The sequence below is a fragment of the Polypterus senegalus genome, chromosome 7 (assembly GCF_016835505.1).
Source record: "Polypterus senegalus isolate Bchr_013 chromosome 7, ASM1683550v1, whole genome shotgun sequence".
NCBI classification, from domain to species: Eukaryota; Metazoa; Chordata; class Cladistia; order Polypteriformes; family Polypteridae; genus Polypterus; species Polypterus senegalus.
Genome location: NC_053160.1, coordinates 25,961,341 through 25,985,358, shown reverse-complemented (window position 1 = coordinate 25,985,358; position 24,018 = coordinate 25,961,341). Strand labels below are relative to the sequence as shown.

The 24,018-nt window shown below is 37.8% G+C and overlaps 1 protein-coding gene across 2 annotated transcripts in view; it reads left to right on the top strand.

Annotated features, from left to right (window-relative positions):
* LOC120532408 (serine incorporator 5-like) overlaps window positions 1–24,018 on the top strand; it is a 68,912-nt gene that overhangs the window by 8,290 nt on the left and 36,604 nt on the right. The window contains exons 2-6 of one of the 2 annotated variants that reach the window (XM_039758370.1): window positions 2,855–3,022; window positions 7,270–7,448; window positions 11,660–11,742; window positions 15,017–15,110; window positions 15,926–16,122. In XM_039758370.1, coding sequence (XP_039614304.1) covers window positions 2,855–3,022; window positions 7,270–7,448; window positions 11,660–11,742; window positions 15,017–15,110; window positions 15,926–16,122 — 721 coding nt within the window. The remainder of the gene's footprint in view (window positions 1–2,854; window positions 3,023–7,269; window positions 7,449–11,659; window positions 11,743–15,016; window positions 15,111–15,925; window positions 16,123–24,018) is intronic. The other variant, XM_039758371.1, reaches the window with a different exon arrangement.

Below are 24,018 nucleotides of genomic sequence, written 5' to 3'. Positions count from 1 at the left end.
CAAACTCAGTGACGCACACACACACACACATATTCCAGACAACCATTACAAGCTCTTTGATTGCTTATTAAGCTTCTGCTTCAAGAGCAAAACTGAATTTACACATAATGGTAATTACCTCTTTTCCTCCTACGTTCCTGGAAATCCTAGCCAGTACATTAGTTCATTAATTTTCAAACAACTTTTATTGTTTTCTAACAAATAAATACAAGAATTTTCAAACAAACAGGGGGTCAAATCCAGAAAACCAAAAAAAAAAAAAAATGATGGAATCATAATAAACCAAAAGACAGTCAATGAAAAAAAGAACATAATGCCGAAACAGCTGTAACCTCAGCAGTGTCATTTTTTAAACAGGTCTCCATTTACAACATTAGGTGGCCCTGCCTCCTTGGGCACCACAGATGACCATTAAAAGTACTACTAGGATAATATATAGTTACATGTTAATTAACCTTTAAACCACCGGAAATGGCTATATTTGGTTCCCAGTGCAATTTGCCAGTATGCCGGAGCCAAGTATATTCGGCAACATACATTTAGTTGAACAACCAGCCATCTTCTGACCCCTGCAGCCTCATCGTCCCTGGGATTCAGCCGCTGCACTAGACTAGCCTGCAAGTATCAGCGTTTACCTCTGTGTGTTTGCGTGCAGCCAGTTCAAGTGCAGTTGGCTCTGTAATTTACTGAATATCATCAATGGTGTCAGTTGCACCTTATACATATTATAATAGATTGTTGCAGCAGTTTCTTTATAGCTTTGGCAGTGTGTACAATGATCAATATTTATAAATTGTGATGCTCTTTGCACGAAAAAAATGTGTTCCATTAAAATTTCACTTTTTCTTGGTGAATTGTGAAGTTTCCTTAAAAAGTGCAGCAAAAAAGTATTTGGCTACTAGGATTGTGTTAACCCCTCAAGTATGTGCCAGTTTAAGGGTTAACAATTAATATTTTGCAATATCACAAAAATACATCCATCCATCCATTGTCCAACCCGCTATATCCTAACTACAGGGTCATGGGGGTCTGCTGGAGCCAATCCCAGCCAACACAGGGCGCAAGGCAGGAAACAAACCCCGGGCAGGGCACAAGCCCACTGCAGCACAAAAATACAATAAAAACTAAATGAAGCCAAAAACATAAATATACTTGAATGACAGAGTTTGCTTAAAAAATACTAAAACACTAAAAAATATATATATAAATATATATAATATAAACATGAGCCTGGTAGAAGACTTTAGCTGTAACTTAACATGCAAATCCAATGACAATGAATGGCTAAGACCAGCAATTTGTTTAAAAAAAAACCTCTTTCTGACCTTGGACCCTCACAGAGCATTCTATAACATAACGTAGAGGCAGCTGGTGCCAGTTTTGATGGATATGGTAAGATATGATGCTGGATTCATAACTTTGTGACAGCAGTGTCTCCCTTTGAATCTAAAGTCCTGTTCTAATTTAAAAAGACAACACTAAGAAAAACAGAAGATAAAGAAAATGGGAAAATGCAGTAATAGCTAATCACATTGATTGCTACAGCTATTCAAAAATAGGAGTAGAATTAATTAGGTGTACCTAAGAACGTAGCCACTCATTGTAAGTTCCTTAAGCCACTAGGTGGCATTAGAAATTGCCGACAGGGAGCCACTTGGGTCCTTTTTCTTAGTTGACCTCGTGACAATTCTGGGTATCTTACCCTTCAAGTCCACGAGCCCAAAAACACCATTGAACAGCAGAATGTACTTTGTAGGGCTCCACTTGATCCTGAAACTGATTTTGGGGGATGCACAGTGTAGCTGCATTTTCCCAAAATTACCAAAGTTCTGCAGCGTCAACTCAAAAAATGGGATATAACAAAAGCCTGACACGCAGAAATGATTCCACAGACAAAATATCTTCATTTTTAAAAGTTTAGTTAAGTTGCAAAGTAAAACAGTTCACACAAAAAAAAATAATTTAAATAGCAAAAAAAGGAAAAATGAATGTTAAGAAAAGTTCAGGCTTAATCTTGTTATATCTCAAATCGTTACCATTTCAAAACCATTTCTAAACGGTCAGAAAACTGAATGCTTATCCCATTTCTAACTTGAAAATGGGTCTTTCAATTCCCTCTTTACTGGAACTTGTTCTTACCACAACTAAGCTTATTATCACACCATTTCTCAGTTATAGTAAGAAGATTCTATTTCTTACTAACTTATAGGGGGAAAGGACTATACCATAGGTTATGACTATGAAAGAAATTCATATTCAAATTAAGCAAACATTAACATGTGTTTAACTCAAAACTTTAACTTTCTAAGATTGGCTCTTACACACAGAATAAAATCTCATGTGAGATTTAAATCTCAGTTAACTACCAAAGTGAAACACGATTGGTACTGGAAGGATAAAAATGGCAGACCTTTTAAAAAAAAGAGTGGTCCATATTTGGGTGTAAAAGATGGAGAAAATAAATTTGACAGGCTAAGGAGTTAAGACATTGGAGAGCACAGACATAAAGTAGGTCTGCTACATGTTCCTTACAATAACATAAACCCCAGCTCCATTTTTATGAAAGCTCAAGAGTGTCTGCTAGGAACTGATAATTTTGTTTTCTCATACGTTTATCTAACTACTTTGTTAGAAAAATGTGAACAAATGAGAAGGTCTATTCAGTCCATCAAGCTTGTTTGTTTAGCTAATAGCTAAGCTGTCCAAATATCTCTTCCTTTTTGTGTGTTTTTTATTTTATTATAATATACCTATCAATTATGTCTGTGTTACCATCAAAAACAGTGTGAAACAATGGCAGGAGATGCTGTGCTGCACCCTAATTCTAATCTGTTCTCTCTGATTTATCTTGTAGTTGTGCTGCTGCTGTGGCTGTGCGGCCCCTTCTCTCTGCTGTAGATGTTTACCAACAGCAAAACAATCCACTGGCACCCGTGTTATGTATTCATTTTACTTTCTGTTCATTACTTTTATTTCTCTCATCATGAACTCACAAAAAATAAAAGATTACCTTGAAAAACAAGTAAGTAAAACTGGCTAGTGATAAGAAGTTCTCCAAAAAATAAAAATATACTGCAAAATTAATTAGCCTATGGACTGATTGAGTTAGAAAAGGGCTATATCAGCATGCATCTGTAAAATAGAAAAACACCCTAAATATTGTGATTTGTAACATTTTATTTAAAGTAGATAAAAAAGTGGCTTTTAGTTTCTTCTTTTTATAATAAACTAGCAAAATACCCGCGCTTCGCAGCGGAGAAGTAGTGTGTTAAAGAAGTTATGAAAAAGAAAAGGAAACATTTTAAAAATAACGTAACGTGATTGTCAATGTAATTGTTTTGTCCCCGTTATGAGTGTTGCTGTCATCAAGGATTTGATTATCATTATTTTTCAGGTTTATCAGGTTCATATTTGGAGGATGTGTTGTGTTCAAGTTATATTCCGTGTTTGTCAACCATTGTAAAGATAACAGGTTTCATTCATCGAAGTGTTCACTACCCAAATCGGTTCTCGTGAATCTAAGATGTTTAACAACCATTCCCGGTATTAAGATGTGGATTTGCCTGTGAATATTTAGCAGTAGCGTGTCTATGAACTTAATTTAAACTTAAGCTTTACACCTTGCTTTCCTATTGATACAGTATGTCTACAAAGGCTTGTTCAGATTCAGAGGGTTGTTCCTTTCTTACTGCATCAATAAGCAGCTCATCTTTCTCTTTATCTGAGACATCATACACTGCATGCACGGGTTTACCTTTCCCAGTCCTGCAAAGTCAGTTCACGTGAGCCGCTCGGAGTACATGCATCGAAGCTTCTCAGCTGTGCTTGTGCTATCTCGTGCGATCTCGCAATGTCCACGGCTTTATTTAATGTTAGCTAAGACCCGGCACTTAAAAGTTTCTCTCGCACTTTCGCTGAGTTTGTGCCAAACACTAGTCTATCCCTGACCATCTCATCTTCGTTTGCACATGCACAGTCCTTCACCCATGAATATTTCACGGCAGCATGTCTATTGGATAGCTGCTGACGGACGGCCTTATATGGGCAGGCACTCAATTACGTAGGAGGCGTGACGATGAGGGACGCAACTCCGCCTCACACAGCAACCGAGTTACAGGCTATTGCTGTATATATGTACATAAGTAGGTTCCAGTTATGACCGTTACGTGTAGAGTTTCGAAATGAAACCTGCCTAACTTTTGTAAGTAAGCTGTAAGGAATGAGCCTGCCAAATTTCAGCCTTCTACCTACACAGGAAGTTGGAGAATTAGTGATGAGTCAGTCAGTCAGTCAGTGAGGGCTTTGCCTTTTATTAGTATAGATCCATGACATGCTCTGCAGCTGACATGAAATATTAACAAACATTTGGATTTGGCAGGTATGTTATATACAGTATACTGTTTTAAGGGTCTTTATATCACTTAAGGACACTACACAAAAGAATTGAAAACACAGCCACTGTATTATTCTGAAATTAGGGAAACTTACCAGAACCGTTGACTGGGTTCATCTACTCTGGCCTTTGAGGATTAACACACAGAGAGATACACACACATACACATAGTGATCCTGTCCAGAGGTGCCAATTGCTAGTCACTCTGCAATATTCTACTTAAGATTCTCTGTGTAGGTACTCACTATCTCCAGCCCTAACAAACATGTGAGTGATGTTGCAACACGTATAAAAGTGCATATCTTTTGGTTATATGCCACTTACCCGCCAAACAGTGTCATCCCTTTACCACAATTGTTCTGTTTCTTGAGGAGTGACCTCAATAGCCTTGATTAACTCTGTAAATAAGAGAGTAGCTATCTAACTCATAGTTCATGCCCTTTTATTTTTTCAATCACTCTAGATAAAAGAAAAAGTATAGAAAATATAAAAGCAACATGGTATTTATTACTGTAGAGCAATATCAAATAGACGAAAATATAAAAGAAAAGAAAATAGATGGCAAAGTCTGGATAAAAACAAGCTTAGAAAAGCCTACTGAAAATCACAAGTGTCAAGGGATGGATGTTGACCTAGGCAACTTTTGATTTAGCGATTGGTGTTATCACTAGAATACCGGAAGCCTACGAAAAAACTCATAATGGCTGGCCACCTTAAATTTCCTTCGCACCTTCTCATCAGCGTCTTTTGTTTTTTAAATGTGTTGATTAGCACCGGCAACAGCAGCCTGCTATCCCATCCCCTACCGACACAGCTTTAGTCATACATAAAGTTCTCCCAGCTCAGTTCTGCTTATCTGGGTGTGAGGTGCCTGGACTTGTTTAGAGTGAATAATATATTGTTATTAGGAACACATGCATTTCATGTGTGTTCCGTCTCTACAACGATCTGTGTAAATGTAGGATGACAGGAAGTGTGAGGCAAGAAATGGTGAACACATAACTAAAACAGAAACTTTTTTCATGTTGTACTAATAATTGATGACGTGAAGTGAATCATGTGTGAAGACTGAAGTCCAAATATACATGTATATGTTCAATGCCACTCCTTATTAAGGTAGAGATCCCAGTCGTCCCACGGGAGAAAGACTTTCCGAGACTAAGGTCATAAAGCTTATGGAGCCATTTCTGGACAAAAGGCAGAACTACATAATTATAAAAATAATAAACATAAGCAATATTAATATAAAAGATAGGAATTAAAAATTAAAAATGAATAAATAAGACAATAAATGTAATATAACTGTAAACTGATGGGGAATATTGGCTTAAACATAGCACAAATAAAATAACCTGTACATTTAGCAAAATGTTTTTCTTACTAAGCTTTTTCAACATCTGTTTTGCCAGATCTCTGGATCTCCTGTTTGCTCTTTAGAGGGTAGTTTGTTGCAGATAAGCACTCACATTTTCCCACACTGAGGCAGGAGAGAGAAGCAAGTTGATTCAAACATAAGCCTTTCTGCTTTGTTCTTTTTCAGAGAAGTGAAAGAGCTGGTTAGGGCTTTAAGTGTCTTATGCTGTTATGTTTATTGATCAATCGGTGCTAAACTTCTTCTGAATTCAATGGAATGTTTGTGCATATTAATATTTTATTTGTATGTGTCTGCTGGTTGTGACAGTCATTAAAAATACATAATAAGCATAAGAATAAAGACAAAAGTTAAGGCAAGAGGCCCTAAAAATGTATGAACAGTAAGTTCCTAAGTGGAAAAATATAAACCACATTGTGCTCCTAAGAATTACTTATGAATGCTTTGAAATCGCCAGTTTATTTTTTGTCCATTGCCTCCTTACTCACTGGTATGAGTAAACCTCTACATATGATATACTGTCTGACTCGTCTTGATGTCTTATTATGCAAGATTTACAGCTTTATGGCCCCCTAGACCCAAAAAAACACCCATTTTTATCAAATTTTCTGCCGAAAATTACACCCTTATGATAAAGAACAAACCAAAATGTGTCTTCAGAAAAATGATCAGAAGGACTGGAAGTTGTGCATGCCACATCAGACAGTCCCAGAGGTCACCCCCAATGGGTTGTAAGGGGTCAAAGTCACTCCTTTCCACAAAACTTTGAAAAAATAAGAATTGCTATGTGAAGTATGCATTTATGCTATTTCCATCCATCCATCCATTTTCTAACCCGCTGAATCCGAACAGGGTCACGGGGGTCTGCTGGAGCCAATCCCAGCCAACACAGGGCACAAGGCAGGAACCAATCCTGGGCAGGGTGCCAACCCACCGCAGTTTATGCTATTTCAAGGTTGCTTATCATGAATATGCTGATATTTTTGAAAACTGGTTCTTTACTGGTAGTCCTAATACTTGAAACACCATTCCAAGCGAGGTTAAAAATGAACAATTTCAAACAGAAGCATGTGAATTATTGTTTATTGGCTATTTCAATGTCAGTGATTAGGAATATGATTCTATATACTTTACATGGGATCTAGCCCTCTATGGACCTCTATCAGACAGTAAAAAATAAATCACAGTTTTCTATTATAATTCAGAATATTTACACTTTAATATTTTAATTGAAGAAAACATTTTGTTATTTCAAATATTTGATGTAACTATTCTTGTCCAGTGAAATAAATCATTACATAATTTATGAAAGCCCCAAATTAGGGTGGCTTATGCTAATTCAGACTTTTTGTCTCTATGTAAGGCAAGAATAGAATCAGAAAGCCAAAGACGTACTGCCTAACTAGCTTTTTCCATCACATTTTCACTGACTTCATATTAAAAAACTACAAATAATGATTTGAATGTAAATGGTAAAGTGTATTGCTGATTTTTTTTTGCCCAGGAATTTTACTTTCAATCTTGCAAAGAAGCTGAGAAAATATATGTTTCATGTGTAGACCTAATGGGCAAGTTTGCTGTCTACAAGATCTGCAGCGGGATGGCTTGCTTCTTCTTGACTTTCAGTATTCTGACCTTTAAGATCAAAAACAGCTGTGAATGTCGAGCATTGTTGCATAATGGGTAAGTAAGTTTTCAGGCATGTTTTGTATGTTAATACAATAGACTGTGTGGAGCTGGACAAGGCAGAGTTTATCCTTAGAATAGGGGTACTGTGGAACTCCCATCATGCTGGGAACCTGGAACCCTGCAGTAGTAAAACCAACAGCTAATGAGACAAGTATAATTATTAATTCTCAACAATAGAATATAAAGCCCCATTCTTTTCATGTAATTTTCTAATGTACACATACCTAGTGGAACAGATTCTCCAACCATATCACTATCAGTGGCACAGTCAATGAAGGCTGCTAAACTGGGAAGCAACCACACCAACTCTGTTTCCACTGGCCCAGCTTTTCAGTGTCTTATTCTCCTTTAGTGCCTTTTGAGCTCTCATTTTAATGCCCTTCCACAGATTCGTATGTAACCAATGGTATCAGGCCACCTGTTAGTAAATTGTGCAGTGAAAGACGATGAAAGTTTCTTCAATGCTGGAATCCTTCTGTACCCTGGCAGAATCTTTGTGTGTGTCCTTCCAAGACTGCTTTTAAATTTGCCACATTGTAGATCACTGTACATAGAGCTTGTGCTCTAATGTGTTGACCTTGGCACTATTTGGCATTCTGTAAAAAGATTGTCCAACATCTGATGAGGTATTATGTTCCTTCTAGTGAAAACTGGATTATGAACATTATTAAAATTAGAAGTATGCATAGCAGTTGACAGGTATTAAAATTATCAAGGACTTGGCAACAAGCTGTTTTACTGTATTAGGTTTTTCAAATAAACATTTTACTTTCTCCATGTTTCTTTTTGTTACTTTCAATTCTGCGCTTACTAACAAAAAGATTTCCTGATTAATAATGCTTATTCAATCAAGTAACAAAATTTAAATCCTGGATCTACTGGATAACACTGCTCAACATTCTAATACAGTATTAAATTTATGATTCAGTTTGTTTCTGGATGAATGGTACTGACCTTTTTTAATGTATTTTAATAAGCACCAACCTGAATAATATTGTGTTTCCAGTTTTGTGTATTTAGTGTAGTATTTCCAAGTTTGTGTCGTAAAAATGGAAACTTTTTTTTTGCATTTAAGCCTAGAGTACAAATGTATAGGGGCACATTGTTAGTCACCACTGTTAAGAAGCAATCAGACATTAAGCTAACTATGCCTGTGAGAACACCATATTACGGGAGGACTCTCTATGGATTACCTTCTTCTTCTTCATCTTTTCCCACTTCTATGTATGGTCAATGTGCTTGGTAAACCGTCTCCAAACACCTCAGTCCTCCACCTCCTCGACAGTCAAGCCCTTTTTCTTCAGAACGTCTTTTATTTTATCCATCCACCTCTACTTTGGCCTCCCTCACTTTCAATTCCCCTGCATTTCCATTCCCATTGCTCTTTTGCCCACATGTTCATTGTCTTTCCTCATCACATGTCCATACCACTTCAGCCTCCTTTCCTGTACTTTCTTAGATATCTCTCACACTTTTGTTGTACCTGTGATTATCTTATTTCTTATTCTGTCCTTTTTTGTTACCCCACATATTCATCTCAACATTTTCACTTCTACCACATCTAACTTTTGCTGCACTCCCTTTACTACCCATGGCTCAACTTTCTGCATCTTCTTCAATCCTCTATCTTTTAGCTTCCTCTCCACTACCTCAACACAATATCATCAGCACAAAAGCCCGCAATAAGGGGATTGGTCTTTTGCCCAATGGCTCAACACATCCATAACCAGACCAGAGGTAAGGACATAAAGAAGATCCCTGGTGCAAACCTACTCTAACTGAGATCTTGGGCCTCAAGTATAATGACTTGCATAGAATTCAGACTAAAACATGGCATGCAGAAAAAACTAGTGTGTGTGTAAGCACAAAAATATTCAGATGCATAAAACTCTGCGTAAGGAAATTTCTACGCACTTTCCCTTTATAAATCCTAATCAATGTGATTTTTACCGTAAATACATCAGCCTATAGCCACACTCCAACTCCTCCCAGAATTTGAATATTTGAATATGCAAATCAATATTAATAGCCCGTTCCATTCATTATTTTGTTAAAAGACAATGGCAAAAACACGTGTAAAAAAGAAGAATTTCAGCAAATGTGAAATGGAGATCAGTGAAGTGGAGGCAATGAAAAACATACTATTTAGTGGCTTAAGCAGTGGTATAAGCAACAAAAGGAAATTAATGGAGTAGCACAGTGTGGCAGAGGCTCTCAAAAGTTCAATTTCAGAAAGTCGCATGGTGCCCAAAATGAAAAAGAAGAGGTCAGATATCAAAGTCAATGTGAAAAGGCAAGTCGCAGCCCATCGTCTGAGTGTCAACACTACAGGAGGAGGTAGCGGAATTCCAGGGTTTATACTGCAAGAGCAGCGAGCAGCTGCAGTTATTGGCGAGACACTTTTATATCTTGCCACAACATTAATTAAACTCCTTTGTTGCATCACAGTTAATTTTCATATTAATGGAGTGGAAATGCTTTCTATTTACATAGGCAAATTCATTTTCTGAATGCGCCTCTATAGCAATGTGTGTGCAGCCGAACATTCCAATTACATTTGGAAAACTAGACGTTGCTGCAAATTGCGCTTTGATGTTTGCCCAAATATCGTAAATATCTGCATGACAAATGGATAATACCATCCTATACAGCTGGCATGGCGCGACTCAGTGATGACTGAGAAATACCCGATTGGTTAGCCAGTTCACGTTGAAACGCTCCTGTTGCTAAAAAGCCCGAGGGTAGATAGAACTTGCAAAGGAGCAGGTAGAGCACAATTCCTCAAAGTCTACCGTTTGTAAAGCCGGCCCCAATTCAGCACACAGCTCTAAGAGGACAGCTCTTGGAAATCTAAATTTAGTATGATCACTAAATACGCGCACTCTTCTAATTCTTCCCTTTGCGATATCTTATAACAACTCTAAAGCAGTTGTGGTAGTTGGAATAGTTTGGCCATTCCGTGCACCATTATATTGTAACAGACTGATTACAATCAAGTGCTTTAAATTTTTAAACGATATGCAATTAATTTTGGTGTATTTGATAAAACCCAGGAGGGGCTCAGAGTAGAGCCGCTGCTCCTCCACATCTAGAGAAGTTAGATGAGGTGGCTCGGGCATCTGATCAGGATGCCTCCTGGACGCCTCCCTGGTGAGGTGCTCGGGCATGTCTAACTGGGAGGAGGCCCCGGGGAAGACCCAGGACACGCTGGAGGGACTAAGTCTCTAGGCTGCCTGGGAATGCCTCGGGATTCCCCCGGAAGAGCTAGAAGAAATGACCATGGAGAGGGAAGTCTGGGTGTTTCTGCTCAAGCTGCTGCCCCTGCGACCCGATCTCAGATAAGCGGAAGAGGATGGATGGATGGATAAAACCCATCTCATGGATGCAAATCTATAAAAGAAAGGGAAATCACATAGAAACAGTATCCACTGCACCTGTTTACAAAACCAATCAGAAACATACATACTCATGGTCTGAGGCTGCCGTGAAAATGTGTGTAGCATTACGTCAAGTTTAGTTTTTATACATCAAGGTGACCATGGAAAAGGGTATACACACATTTTTGTGCGTATGCACTGTTTATACATGAGGTCCCTTGTCTGTTACCCCAACACTGCTCCTTTAATCCGAGCTTTCACTCCCTCATGCATATTCTGGACAATCCTCACATACCTCTCAATTTCTCATGCACATCTAGGCCTTTCAATCATAAGACTTCTCCAAATCAAACACCACATGCAATCCTTTCTGTTTTTCTCAATGCCTCTCTATGCGGTGTCTCAATGCAAAGACTGCATCAGTTGTTCCTCTCCCTGGTATAAAACCAAACTGCTCCTTCCCTATGGTGGTCTGTGGATCACTGCAGGTCAGCTTAGTCCTGATCTCCTTTCATTGTTCACTGAGGACCAGTTCTTGCTGGTACTGTATTATGTTGTCTAGTCTTGATATATAGATCCCTAATTTTATATTTGCATATATTTTAACAGTATAAAATCTTTTAGATACTTTTGATAGAAGTGGTTACTTAAATTAAATCCTTAGCTTTACCTTTTTATCTTTTAGGTCACATTAACTCTTCTATTTCTATGGTAAAATATGTTTAATCATTTTTACTTTCTAGAAACTATGCCTGCCATATTTACACATTAAAGGAAGATATTTAGTATCTGAATATTGCATTTGTTTTTGGGTTTTTTTTCCCTCAGTTTCTGGCTTTTCAAATTCTTACTTTTGCTGGTGTGCTGCTTTGGGACTTTCTACATACCAGACAAAGAAACCGTACATAAAGGTAATGTTTGTTTATTAAAATGAAAGCATTTTCCAATTATAAAACAACTGTTTCTAACTCCTTTTCCAGTTCAAGAGTTAGTGGTATTTGCCAGAAAATGTTGTCTTCCTGTCCAAGATTTTGGAAGAGGATTGCAGATATTCTCATAAGGGGTGCTTTCAATTTCAGACCTCCCATAGTTTATTAAGATCTAACATTTTTACTTCCAACATGTAATATCTTCCATTTACTCACATTAACTTTCGTCTGCCACAAATTTGCATTGCTGAGAGAGAGAGAGAGTGGTTAGGAGCACGTGCTGATAAATCGCATTGCCGCACCCACCACACGACAAACCAACTCAGGATTCTGATTAGGACCCAACTGCAGCCTGAGCCACACATATAAAATATATATGTCAGGAGACAACCACAAGTAAATTTTGCTTGAAGGTGTCACATTTCTAAACCAATCCAAAGTTTTATGAATGTGGCACGCAAAGAAGGGGCGATTCTTTTGAACTACAAAGGGCAGTGGTGCTCATGCTAAGTTGATCCATCAGAAAGCAAGCTTCTGATTACGATAAACTCTCTACAGCCAAAAAGTCTCCTAAAAATCCCTTATTAAACGTCCACGTGTTAAATAATAAACATGTACCCTCAGATTATACCTTGGCATTCAAAGGCATCACTGGACTAGTAGTAAAAGTGATATGTTGTCGCAAGCACTGAAAGTGCTCTCTCTCTGTTGTTCAGTTATGATGGCTGTGTCAAAGTCAATGTGAGGCTGAAAGAATTGACAGCTATGTTCATGAAAATAAGAATTGCAAAATAAACATTTGACATAAACAATATGTCACACCCCGTCAAAATCAGGTGAAAAGGACAACCAGCAGTAGCTCAGTCGGTAGAGCGGGTTGTAAAGGCCATTTACCATTAAATGACAATGAAGTGCCACAGGAGATGCAGATTTCACTACTTAACACATCTGAATCAATAGATCTGCCTAACAACACCAGTAGAAGCACAGCGAAGCTGCAGAGCAACCACCTTTTGACTGCATGTCTAAATGAATAAATTAAGTAAGTTAACATTACTTTCTAAATGGAAATGCAAACATGCCATGCAAGAATAGATTAACATATACTGTAGTATGTCCAACAACTACAAAGCTTATCTAGACTCTGTTTGCTGTTTTGAAATATAGTGATTCCACAATCAAAATGACAAGAAAATATTGTAGAAGACAAAAGTGCGCAAAGCCAAGTAGCTATTTCTTCTGTCGCAGTGCTCATTAAAATGTGCATATTAGTTATTAAACTTCACTTATGTTGTGCTGCTGAGATCCTGAATTGATTAGAGCAATTTTAGCTTCTCATTGTCTCTCAGCGTCAAGACTTTTCTTCAGTTTCTTTTGCAGTCTTCCTGAAACCCTGCCTGGCACACAATGGGGAAATTGGGGACGGGTGTTTTAGGAAGAAGCCCTGTGGGTGTAGCCCTGTCAGTAGCAGATTTCGCCTCAATTCACTTTTTAACTAGTTGTCTACAGATGTGTATTCTCATTTGAGAATCACGTCTGGCCATGCGAGCCTCAAATCATGGCTGCGGACGCTGCTGTTATCCGCCTGACAATCTCATCTTCCTTCACTTGTTAATAAGATCCTGAGAAACTTAAACGTCTCCACTTGAGGTGTCACCTTATCCCCAACCCAGACAGGGCACTCAACCATTTTGCATCTGAGAACCATGACCTCAGATGTAGAGGTGCTGCTCTTCATCCTGGTCACTTCACACTCGTCTGCAATTTTGCCCCAGTGTGTGTCTAAGGTCACAATCCGATGAAGCCAGCAGGGCCACCAGCTGCAGCCTTGTGGTTGTAAACCCACCACAAAATTTAACATTCACATATAAAAGATGACAAACGCGTAAAATAACATAATAACAGTAATAAAAATTTTTAGGAGGCTTGAGTCTATAAAAAAAAAATGTGTGCAAGGCCGGAAACCCACTTGGGACAGTTCACCAGTCCATTGCAAGACACATTCACGCATGTTGGGTTTGTTGTTTTATATTTTTACTGTTATGATGACTATGAGATAACATCCAGTGCCATTTCAGATCAAATTTTTCATCATCATATCATGCTTGTTCTTCACATTGGCAGCAATGTGCTTTTGACTACTATGTATCATTAGCCAGTAATTCCTATGTAAGATGGAGAAACAGTAAGGAGAGCATCTAGGCTTCTAGATATTGACAAAAAGACTACCGTTTACAGAGAATTAGTAGTTTTTTTGATTTTTTGCTAAATATTCTTTTGAATACTTCATTTTGGATTTAGTTTTTGGTAGTTTGATTTTCATGACTGACATTCTTGTTTATATCCTTTAAATGTTCACCTCGTAGTCTTTATCATGCCTTCTTTTTGCGAACACCGTTTTGAAATGTGGATAGAAAATTATTGCACCTGGAGATTAACCTATAGAAACATGGGAAGAACATACAAACTCCATACAAGTAGTGAGTTATTGTGGGGTTACAATCCAGGAGTTGTGAGGCAGCTGTTCTGAACCTCCACCTCTCTATCAGCAATCTGTGCTTTTTTAAATTGCTTACAGAAACAGATTAGCACCTAAAGTAGCCATCTTCAATCATAATCACATTCCATAAGTTTGTGGAAGCTCCAGGTCTTAGAGAAGTCACTGCGAGAACAAATAAAAGAATATTGAATTTAGGGGTGGACACCAAGACACAACAACAACAACAACATTTATTTATATAGCACATTTTCATACAAAAAGTAGCTCAAAGTGCTTTACATAATAAAGAATAGAAAAATAAAAGACACAGTAAGAAAATAAAATAAGTCAACATTAATTAACACAGAATAAGAGTAAGGTCTGATGGCCAGGGTGGACAGAAAGAACAAAAAAAAAACTCCAGATGGCTGGAGAAAAAAATAAAATCTGTACGGATTCCAGACCATGAGACTGGCCAGTCCCCTCTGGGCAATCTACCTAACATAAATGAAACAGTCCTCTTTGGATTTAGAGTTCTCACGGAAGGACTTGATGATGATGGTCACGTGGACTTCTGGCTTTTGATCCATCCATAATTGTTGGAACATCATGATGCTTTGAGTAAGTAGTGGTGTCGCAGGCACTACATCTTATAATAAGTAGAAATTAGGGTTAGGGTTAAGGTCCCTAGGAATTAGTGTTGTGGGTAGGGTTTTAGGTAGGATTAGGAATATAGGATTCTATAGAAGTTAAATGTACTCTCCTTTTTAATTTCAGTTCTTTTTTACGTTGGAGCAGTTGGAGCGCTGATGTTTATAATGGTTCAGAATAACCAGATGGCTGCATTTGCTCGCAATGTAAATGAGTTTTGGTAAGTTTATGTTATTCCATTCTAGAATATATTCATATAAAATATTTTCATAAAATGGTCAAGAAATCTTTAGAGCTAGGGAAATGCAATGAATAACACAGGCTGTCACATACAGTAAATCCATAATCCATCCATCTATATCTCTTCCATAATTACAGGGAAAAACATAAACATGGGAGCAATGCAAAGGGTTTCAAATATAAAATATGTTCATTTGCTATTTTTCTTATTGATTTTTTGAATTATGGAATGCCCTGTATATGTTATTATTAGTTTTCGTCTAGAAGAAAATAATCTAATTAACTCACAGTGTACCTCTAATTATTTTTCAATGTATGGTATGCCCACAAATCCTCTCTTGTTATAACATATTTTCTGGGTATCCCTCTGTATTTACCCCACACGAAAATCACCAAGAGAAAATCAAGATTTCATATTTCAAGCAAATAATGTATAATTCTCTACTATACATTACTAAATGCAGCATCATAAATATTAAATCTATAACAATCCCAATCCTGAATGTAACTACTGCCTTCACTCTCCTTTACATTAAAGCAGAGTTCATGAATAATATGGCAGCACACCACCACATCCATTCTGCATTACAGAATATTTAAATCCTAAGGATTAGCAAATGTTATTTTTATGTACTATAATATAATTGATAACTTCTCACTCACTTACTTTAATGATGTTCAAGACACATAATAATATATCCTAGGCATAATTTAAGTAAAATTGTACTCTCTTTGATTAAAACAAATGCCACATTATCCCGTAGGTGACACTTTGTCTTATTTTATTTCCCACAGGAAGGATTTGGCAAAGAATAACTGTCTGTGGTACATTCCCTTGACCGTAGTTACCTTACTGCTCGTTGTCTTTGCTTTTGGAGGATTTGCATTTTTGTTGATCCTTTACTATGAATCAGACACCAAAGCCTTTATTTTCATAATCATCAACTTATCATTTTGTGTTTTCCTTGTTCTGTTGTCTTTGTTTAAAAGAGGTAAGTATATTTGATTTATTTTTTTTTTACATATAAACTAATACAGTGAAAAGCTGATAAAAATATGAGATTAACCTATTATAATGCACTTTTTACAGAACTTCACAGGTGAAAAGATATATGAATTGTTGCTCCTACTTTTACTATATGGTTATGATTGTTGTAATAAAATGAATTAATGTGCATACAACATACCCTCAATAATCACAAGGTAACTGGCCTCTCTGAGCAGCAATAATGATTCAGCCTTAGCAAAGAAGAAGAAACAGTTTTAGCTGGTTTCAATAAAACCACAAATCCATTACAATATATAGTTTATATGTGTTGCCAATTCAAATCCTATGAAATCCTAACATAACATTCTGAAACCTGCTGTGACCTGTTGGTGGCGCCAACACAACTTCACAGAGGTCACAGGTTCAAGTGAAGGGTTTATTACAACAAATACCTTCAACAGGCATCTTGTCAACACCAAACACAATCACAATTGCAATTGCTTTCTTCCTTCATCAGCTCCTACCAGGTTAGTTTAGTCCTCTTCTAACCAACTCCAGCTTTTATATATGACCCATGACCCGTTGCCAGTCCATTGTCCATAGAAGTACTTCGAGGTCAGTCAGAGGCCCCACAAAGTAGGAATCACAAATCTCTGCAGCACCCCATTGTGGCTCATGGAACACAACAGGGCTGCTTCATGGGACTCCAGTTCCCAGCATGTCCTGCAGGTGTCTGTACGGGTATCATAGCCCAATTAGCATGTCAGGAGAGTAAAGAGTCAGAGCAGGTTGTCTCCTCTTATTCCTCCATTATGCTACCCTCCTGGCCAGGTAAGGATCTTCCATCCATCCATCCATCCATACCTGCCAGGATCAAGATCATGGTGTAAAGCACAGCATTTTACATGTACAGATACACATAGAGGCTTTGTTTGGCTTCTTTAGACTTAACCTGGTCAGGCTACACAGATCACCTGCTTACCAGATGCACTACCCAAACCCCACCACCAAACCTGGTTCTGTTCATAAAGAGGTTCAGTTAGATTTATCAAGAATCAAACTGGGAGTCTAATTTTTGTACTTCTCAATGTCCCTTAAAATAATTTGCCCCAGTTAAGCCTCTTTGGAGCACAAATCTGTCTAAGGATCATTGAGCCATAAAAGGCCTTCCACCATGACAGGGTCACAAGGTTCTATAAATTTTGCTTTTGTTGAAACAAGATAATTTCAGTGTATGTATGTAACATATAGGTCCATGGGCCTGAAAATCACCAAGGACACAAGTAAACCTCAAGAGAAAATACAAAGTTGCAGCCTTACCAGACAAAACATTTTTTATTTCATTAGCTTTGTTTAATGTGCCAACGGTAGTTAACATTAGAGCATCAGAACAATTTTGAAAGGAACAGGCTATTCAGTCAAGAAAAAACTAACATTTGTCCAAAGAATGTTGCATGTGTAAATCTTTGCCACACATGCAGTTTCTCCAAAAAGAAAAATAAATAAATACCCAGTTCCTGAAACCAATTGTGGGTTACTGTAGAAACGACAGGCATCAGATTATTTAACAAACCATGCCCTACACCAAGGTCAACAATATGAACTTCCCTCTATGTATTATATTAAGAAAGTGAAGCAAAACTCATAAAACCTCTTGGTGGAGAAGTCTAGTCAGACCCCATTTATTCAACCCACCACAAAAAACATCTAACTAGTGTGCGTGATGTGAAAAAACCTAGGAACCTTGGTTTTACTGTGGGAAAATTGTTAGTGTTGATACCTTACAGTTTTAGACACATAAAGTACATTCATTGGACTTTATCTGTGTGTGCGATGGTACATTCTTACTGTTTCCGTGTGGGAGACTCAAAACTGAGTGTGAGTGAGTGCATGAATGTGTCAGAATGTGCCATGAGGTTCATGGCTGGTGAGGCACGGACTCCTTCAGAGTCAGATTTACAAATACATGAACTCAAAAGAGTAGCTTATTCACTACCAGTAATGGCGCACTACACGATAACATGCAGTGAATACACTTGACGTGAGTATTCGTAGTTTTCATCCGCTTTCTCTGTACGTTTAGCATTTGTTTATTCAGAGGTTGATGCGCTTGCAGCTTCCTGAGCAGCTCTTCTTTTCTCCACCCTAGCGGTCCGCTTCATCTCTTCTTTCATCTGCATCTCTTCGTGTTAAAACTGATTAAGTCGGTGTTTTGTGTTGCAATTAGTACGTTTACTTTAATTTTTCACTTAAGATGGCACTTAAGTATTCAACCTGCCTCAAGAATGATTTAAGATATGAAGAGGTAGGGGAAGTGACGGCGAAGGGATGAGATCGGCGCCCGTACACATGCACCGCATGGCCGCCATGCTGTCTGCTGCCGAGAGTTGATTCTACAATAAAAAAAAATTTAAAAAAAAGCGTAATAACCTTGGAGGTCAATCATCACCCAAAAAGCGGATAGTAGACATCACGTAGTATATGTGTACCAAATTTCAGGTCAATAGTTTGAACAGTTTGTGAGCTGCAGGTGATTTAAAATCCTGGACAGACAAACGAACAGCCACGGTAGTATATTATATACTGTATAAAGATTCTTTTGGCAGTTTGCACATGGACTGCTGGTTATGTTTCATATCTCATCAGCATTTCTTTACACAGACATAGGTATGGTACATATATGACAAGAAAGAATGTTACATGTATAGTGGAGAGAGCGCATTTGCTTTGCACCCTTCATGTGTTCTAAATTTGCCATTGCAATTCCACAATTCATACTCATTCAATACAAATGAAAGTACTGAGTGGTGTACAAAAAAAACAGATTTCAATTTTGACTTTATTTGAAATATTTCATTTTTTTTAAAGCTTTTTATTCTGATGCTTTAATCAATTTTAATAGAGGCCGTTCAACAAAAGGATAAGAAAAACAAAAGAACATTTTATTCAAGGTCAAAACATAGTTTTTAAATATTGGATTTTTTTTTTTTTTTAGTCTGATCCCTTTTTTTTTTTTATAAAACTGAAAACCGTTTATGGACTTACCTTTATTTGTAAATGAAGTCCATGAGCCTTTGATTCTCCACAAAAATCTCTGTTACTTTCTTGTCTTGTTATTTTCCTTTTGTCTTAAAAATCTTAATCTTCAATTTTAGCAGTCAGTCGAAACAAAAAATAAAAATAAACGGACCATTGCAGTGCACTTGACTTTCTGATATCGCTAACTTATTGGCACTGAGAGTCTCTGTGTGGAAGAACAGCAGCAACAAGCACCTGTTTGGCTCACATGCGCCCCCTTTGGGGTGGCACGGTACTGTCTGCCTCACCTTGTACCTTTTCACTGTGGTTTTATGTCCGATCAGCAAAACTAAATATGTCACACACATTCATTAAAGATATTAGGCAGACTGTGGAAAGTCAGGGTGTATAATAAACGTGTCTGCAAACATTATATTGGTGACATACAGAGAGACAGCAACAGGCACGCGCCAATTGCATGCATCAACCCAGTGTGTGAGGGAGAGCGCAGTCCAAGGTGAGGGGTCGGCTTGTTTCTGCGCACCTCGTGTTTCTCCCCTGTATTTGAACAGGAAATGCGCAAATTTTGACAATAAAAATTATAAAAAAATTTCAAATCATACAGAAAACAAGTAAGCAGGGTGCCCCATCCAGGGTTCAGAGTCTGAGTACATACAGCACATCGCCACTCTCCAGCCCTGGGATCAGCAAGTATCACTAGTCAAATGTGGTCTTACCTCAAAATGTTTAGTTTTTGGTTGGTACTCCGAAACTGGCTAAGATTATCTCAGGATCATTGCAAACATTGAATGGTAATAATTGCATTCAGTAAATAAATTACTAGATGTTTATTTTGTCTGCGATGGGCTGGTACCCTGCCCGGGGTTTGTTTCCTGCCTTGCGTCCTCGGTTGGCTGGGATTGGCTCCAGCAGACCCCCGTGATCCTGTAGTTAGGATATAGCGGGTTGGATAATGGATGGATGAATGTTTATTTTGTGAATTCTTTTTTACATTTTGTTGACTTCTTAGGCAAGTCAATTAAAACAAAAAAATCAAAAGCTCTCTTGAATGAGTTTTGACTTCAAATGGGTAAGAGTGGGTCTTGCTTCACATCACATGCAAAGCTGAGGTTTTGTTATTGTTCGGTCTTCATTTTTCATTTCCTTAAAAATGACTTTTCATGAAATTATACTGCAAAGTTTAAGTTCTCTACACTAGAAAATGTCATTTGGTACATTTCTTAGAAATTACATTCAATGTTAAACAAGGAACAGCAACAAAATGCTGTAACCACAAACGCCTCAGTTTAAAAATAAAAAGTCCCACTTGGCAATAACTTGACAGCAAACTGAAAGTGACTTTATATCAAACTCATGGCAGTTTTGCATTGTGTTTTATGGAGGTGCATGTGTGAAAAAAACAGGAACCAGGAGGTGGCATGGTAGCGTAGTTGCTAGTACTACTTCCTCACAGCTCCTGCGTTATAGGGTTACAAGCCTGATCCTCCTTACGGTCTGTATGACACTTGCACGTTCATCTCACGACTCTTTTGATTTTCCTCTACACCCCAAAAAGTCTCTAAGATACACGGTTTCGATGAACTGGTAGCTCTAAATGTGAGTGTGATTGTGTCCTGTGATGGACTGGTGCCCTAGTCATGGCAGGTCTTTCTCTCACATGAAGCCTGAAAACCATAAGGACTGATTTAGATCATCTATGTTAGATAGAAAGCCTTTTGTTGATTTTGTTTTTTTCTCTCCAGTATTTCTTTTTGTTTATTTATTCTGTCCTCCCAGCAATCCAACCTTACCTTATTCTTTGTTATTTAGTATTGTTTAATTTTATTTTTAATTTTTTATACATTTTCTTTCTTCATCTTGTAAAGCACTTTGAAATACACCATTTGTATGAAAAAGTGCTATAGAAATAAATGTTGTTGAGGTTGCTTTTGAGGTCCTTGTCTTGTGGTCAACACTGGGTAAGGCTCCAGACACACTTTTGTGGAATAATCAGGTTCTAAAAATGGATGGAAGCATTTCAAGAAGGAACACAAGAAGAGTGAAACTAAAAGCCAAGATTAAAAGACAGATAGATAGATAGTAATTATTTCAAATTCATTCCAGCTATAATTGAAAGTAGTGTCAATGTTGATTAGTGCATGGCAATGAGAATTTTACTGTACGCTGTACAAGTGAAAATCCACCTTAGTAAAGTGTCTGTGTGTCTGTCTTTTTGCCCTGTTAGAAGGTCTCTGCTATCCACCAGATGGCGCATCATAAATATTAGCTCTGCTTTTACAAATTCTGTACGACAATGAGATGTACCAGAGACATAGCAACCAGACAGACACACTGGACTGCAAACGCTAACAACTTACATTTCAGTCCATCTTAGATGGGTAGCACAGCTAGTGACTCTATATAAACAGTACCATGATAAACAATTAGGCAAACTCTACACCTGCAAAATGTTTGTTACAAACATAATAGAACTGCTTTTCTACAAGCTTTCCCACTTTTCCAATAACTATTTTTCAGTTTCATGGAAAATTTTGTAGATTTTCAGAAATAAAATGTCTTTAGCTAAGTAGTTATGCCAGACATAGGAAGGATGAGAGAGTTGTTATATAAAGTAGGTACTTGTTCTTGGTATATCATAACATAATGTAACATATTCAAACCTGCTTAATCCAACTCGGGGTCCTGGGTGGGCCAGAGCTTTTCTTGGTAAAACTGTCTGGAAACATACACTAGTTTAATGTAGTGCCCACTTGTACACAATTGTAGGGTTGTAGAAGAAAAACCAGAATACCTAAAGTAAAACCCTTCTAGACAATGGAAAAGCATGGGGTGTCAACCCCAGATGCTGAGTCTGTGAGGCAGTAACAATAGCCATTGAACGATCATGCCACCCTCCACCACCCCTCTGATCATGCATGTCCATTGGGCCTACACATAGAGTCAACCACATATACGTAATGCAGTAGCATGCCGTGCCGTGCCATGCATTTCATACCTAGGCCTTCGGTGGTGTCCTACCTGAATTAATCCACCTCTTAATACCATCATTATGATGCCACGGCTATAGAAACCATCAATATTATACAGAAACGCAGTATAACAGGGCGTGGCATCCCAGACAGGGTTCTTATGTGGCGAGAATGAATGCTATTACTAAAGCAAGAAACCCAATTAACACAGTTCAATAAGTCTCCTTTCACTGCACTACATACACCATCTTTAGCAGCAGCATCAATATCAAAATAATAAAATTACAAAAATATAAATAAAATGCATTGTACTCACCAAAAATACTGATTATTTGTACACAAAATCCATTCTCCTTTCTTTCCTCAAGAACAGTTCAATCACTCTGTTGTACAGGTTATGTGTGTGTTTCAGTTCCAACAATAAGTCCTTTTCGATCGCCATGGTGGCTAATTCTGAAAGTCGAGTCTGTACGTTCATATTTCTGGCATAGGTTTTAATTCGCTTTAGGGCTGAGAATGTCCGCTCAACAGAAGCCCTGGACACGGGGATAGTTACTGCTAAACATCCTTTGTCAGCCATTGACAGCTATTAAATCTACACAAATATGTTTTAGTTTGAGGGGGTTACTACAGATCTCTTTCTGATCATCTAATCATGGGATGTGAAAATTTTTTACATTATCGTATACCTGCTAGATGGCCCTGGTGTCTCCAACTCGAAATCTGATTAGTTAAAGCAACAGTTTCATTGCTATCCTTTTTAAGCTACAGGCGCCTGCACTGTTGATTCTGAAGGCTCATGGCAGATTTCTTTTACCCTGGCAGCACATGATTGGATAAAACATACACTACTGGAAGCAGCGCAACCAAGAGAAAAGCTAATAAAAGAACAGAATAGACTATTGGGAATTATTTAATACATATTCATAGAAAAATATATTAATACAAAAATAATAGAATAAAACATAAGTCAGTGATTTTTGCCTTGTGTATAGATAGATAGATACTTTATTCATCCCAAGGGGAAATTCACATAATTCAACAGCAGTATACTGATACAAAACAATAAAAAACAATAGTAAATTAAAGAGCGATAAAAATGCAGGTAAAACAGACAATAACTTTGTATAATGTTAACGTTTACTCCCCCGGGTGGAATTGAAGAATCGCATAATGTGGGGAAAGAATGATCTCCTCAGTCTGTCAGTGGAGCAGGACGGTGACAGCAGTCTGTCGCTGAAGCTGCTCCTCTGTCTGGAGATGATCCTGTTCAGTGGATGCAGTGGATTCTCCATGATTGACAGGAGCCTGCTCAGCGCCCGTCGCTCTGATGTCAAACTGTCCAGCTCCGTGTCTACAATACAGCCTGCTTTCCTCATCAGTTTGTCCAGGCGTCCTTCTTATTTATGCTGCTTCCCCAGCACACTACCGTGTAGAAGATGGCACTCACCACAACTGTCTGGTAGAACATCTGCAGCATCTTATTGCCTTTTAAGCATTTAAGCCAGCAGAGAAGGCCTTGATGACCCACCACTGACATAATGTATAGAATTTTCATGGTACTCAAGGACATTTATTTAATTTAAAATTGCCGAAAATGTATCCAGGGCAAGATCCAACCTGTGAACGTTGCAATCGAGTTCCAGCCTCACTGGACCACGTGTGTTGGGAATGCACCAAACATCATTTTGGACCAAAATCTTTGACTGCTTATCAGACAGACTATTTATATTTTTTGATTGAATACATCTTGTATTTTGTGATTATTTGGTATTTTCAAATGGTTTGAAATCAAAGATTCACCATGTATGTTGGTTTTGTAAATTATTGTCTAGACATTTTTTAATAGACTTTAGCATTAACTGTTTTGCTTTTCTGTGACTGCATGTTGC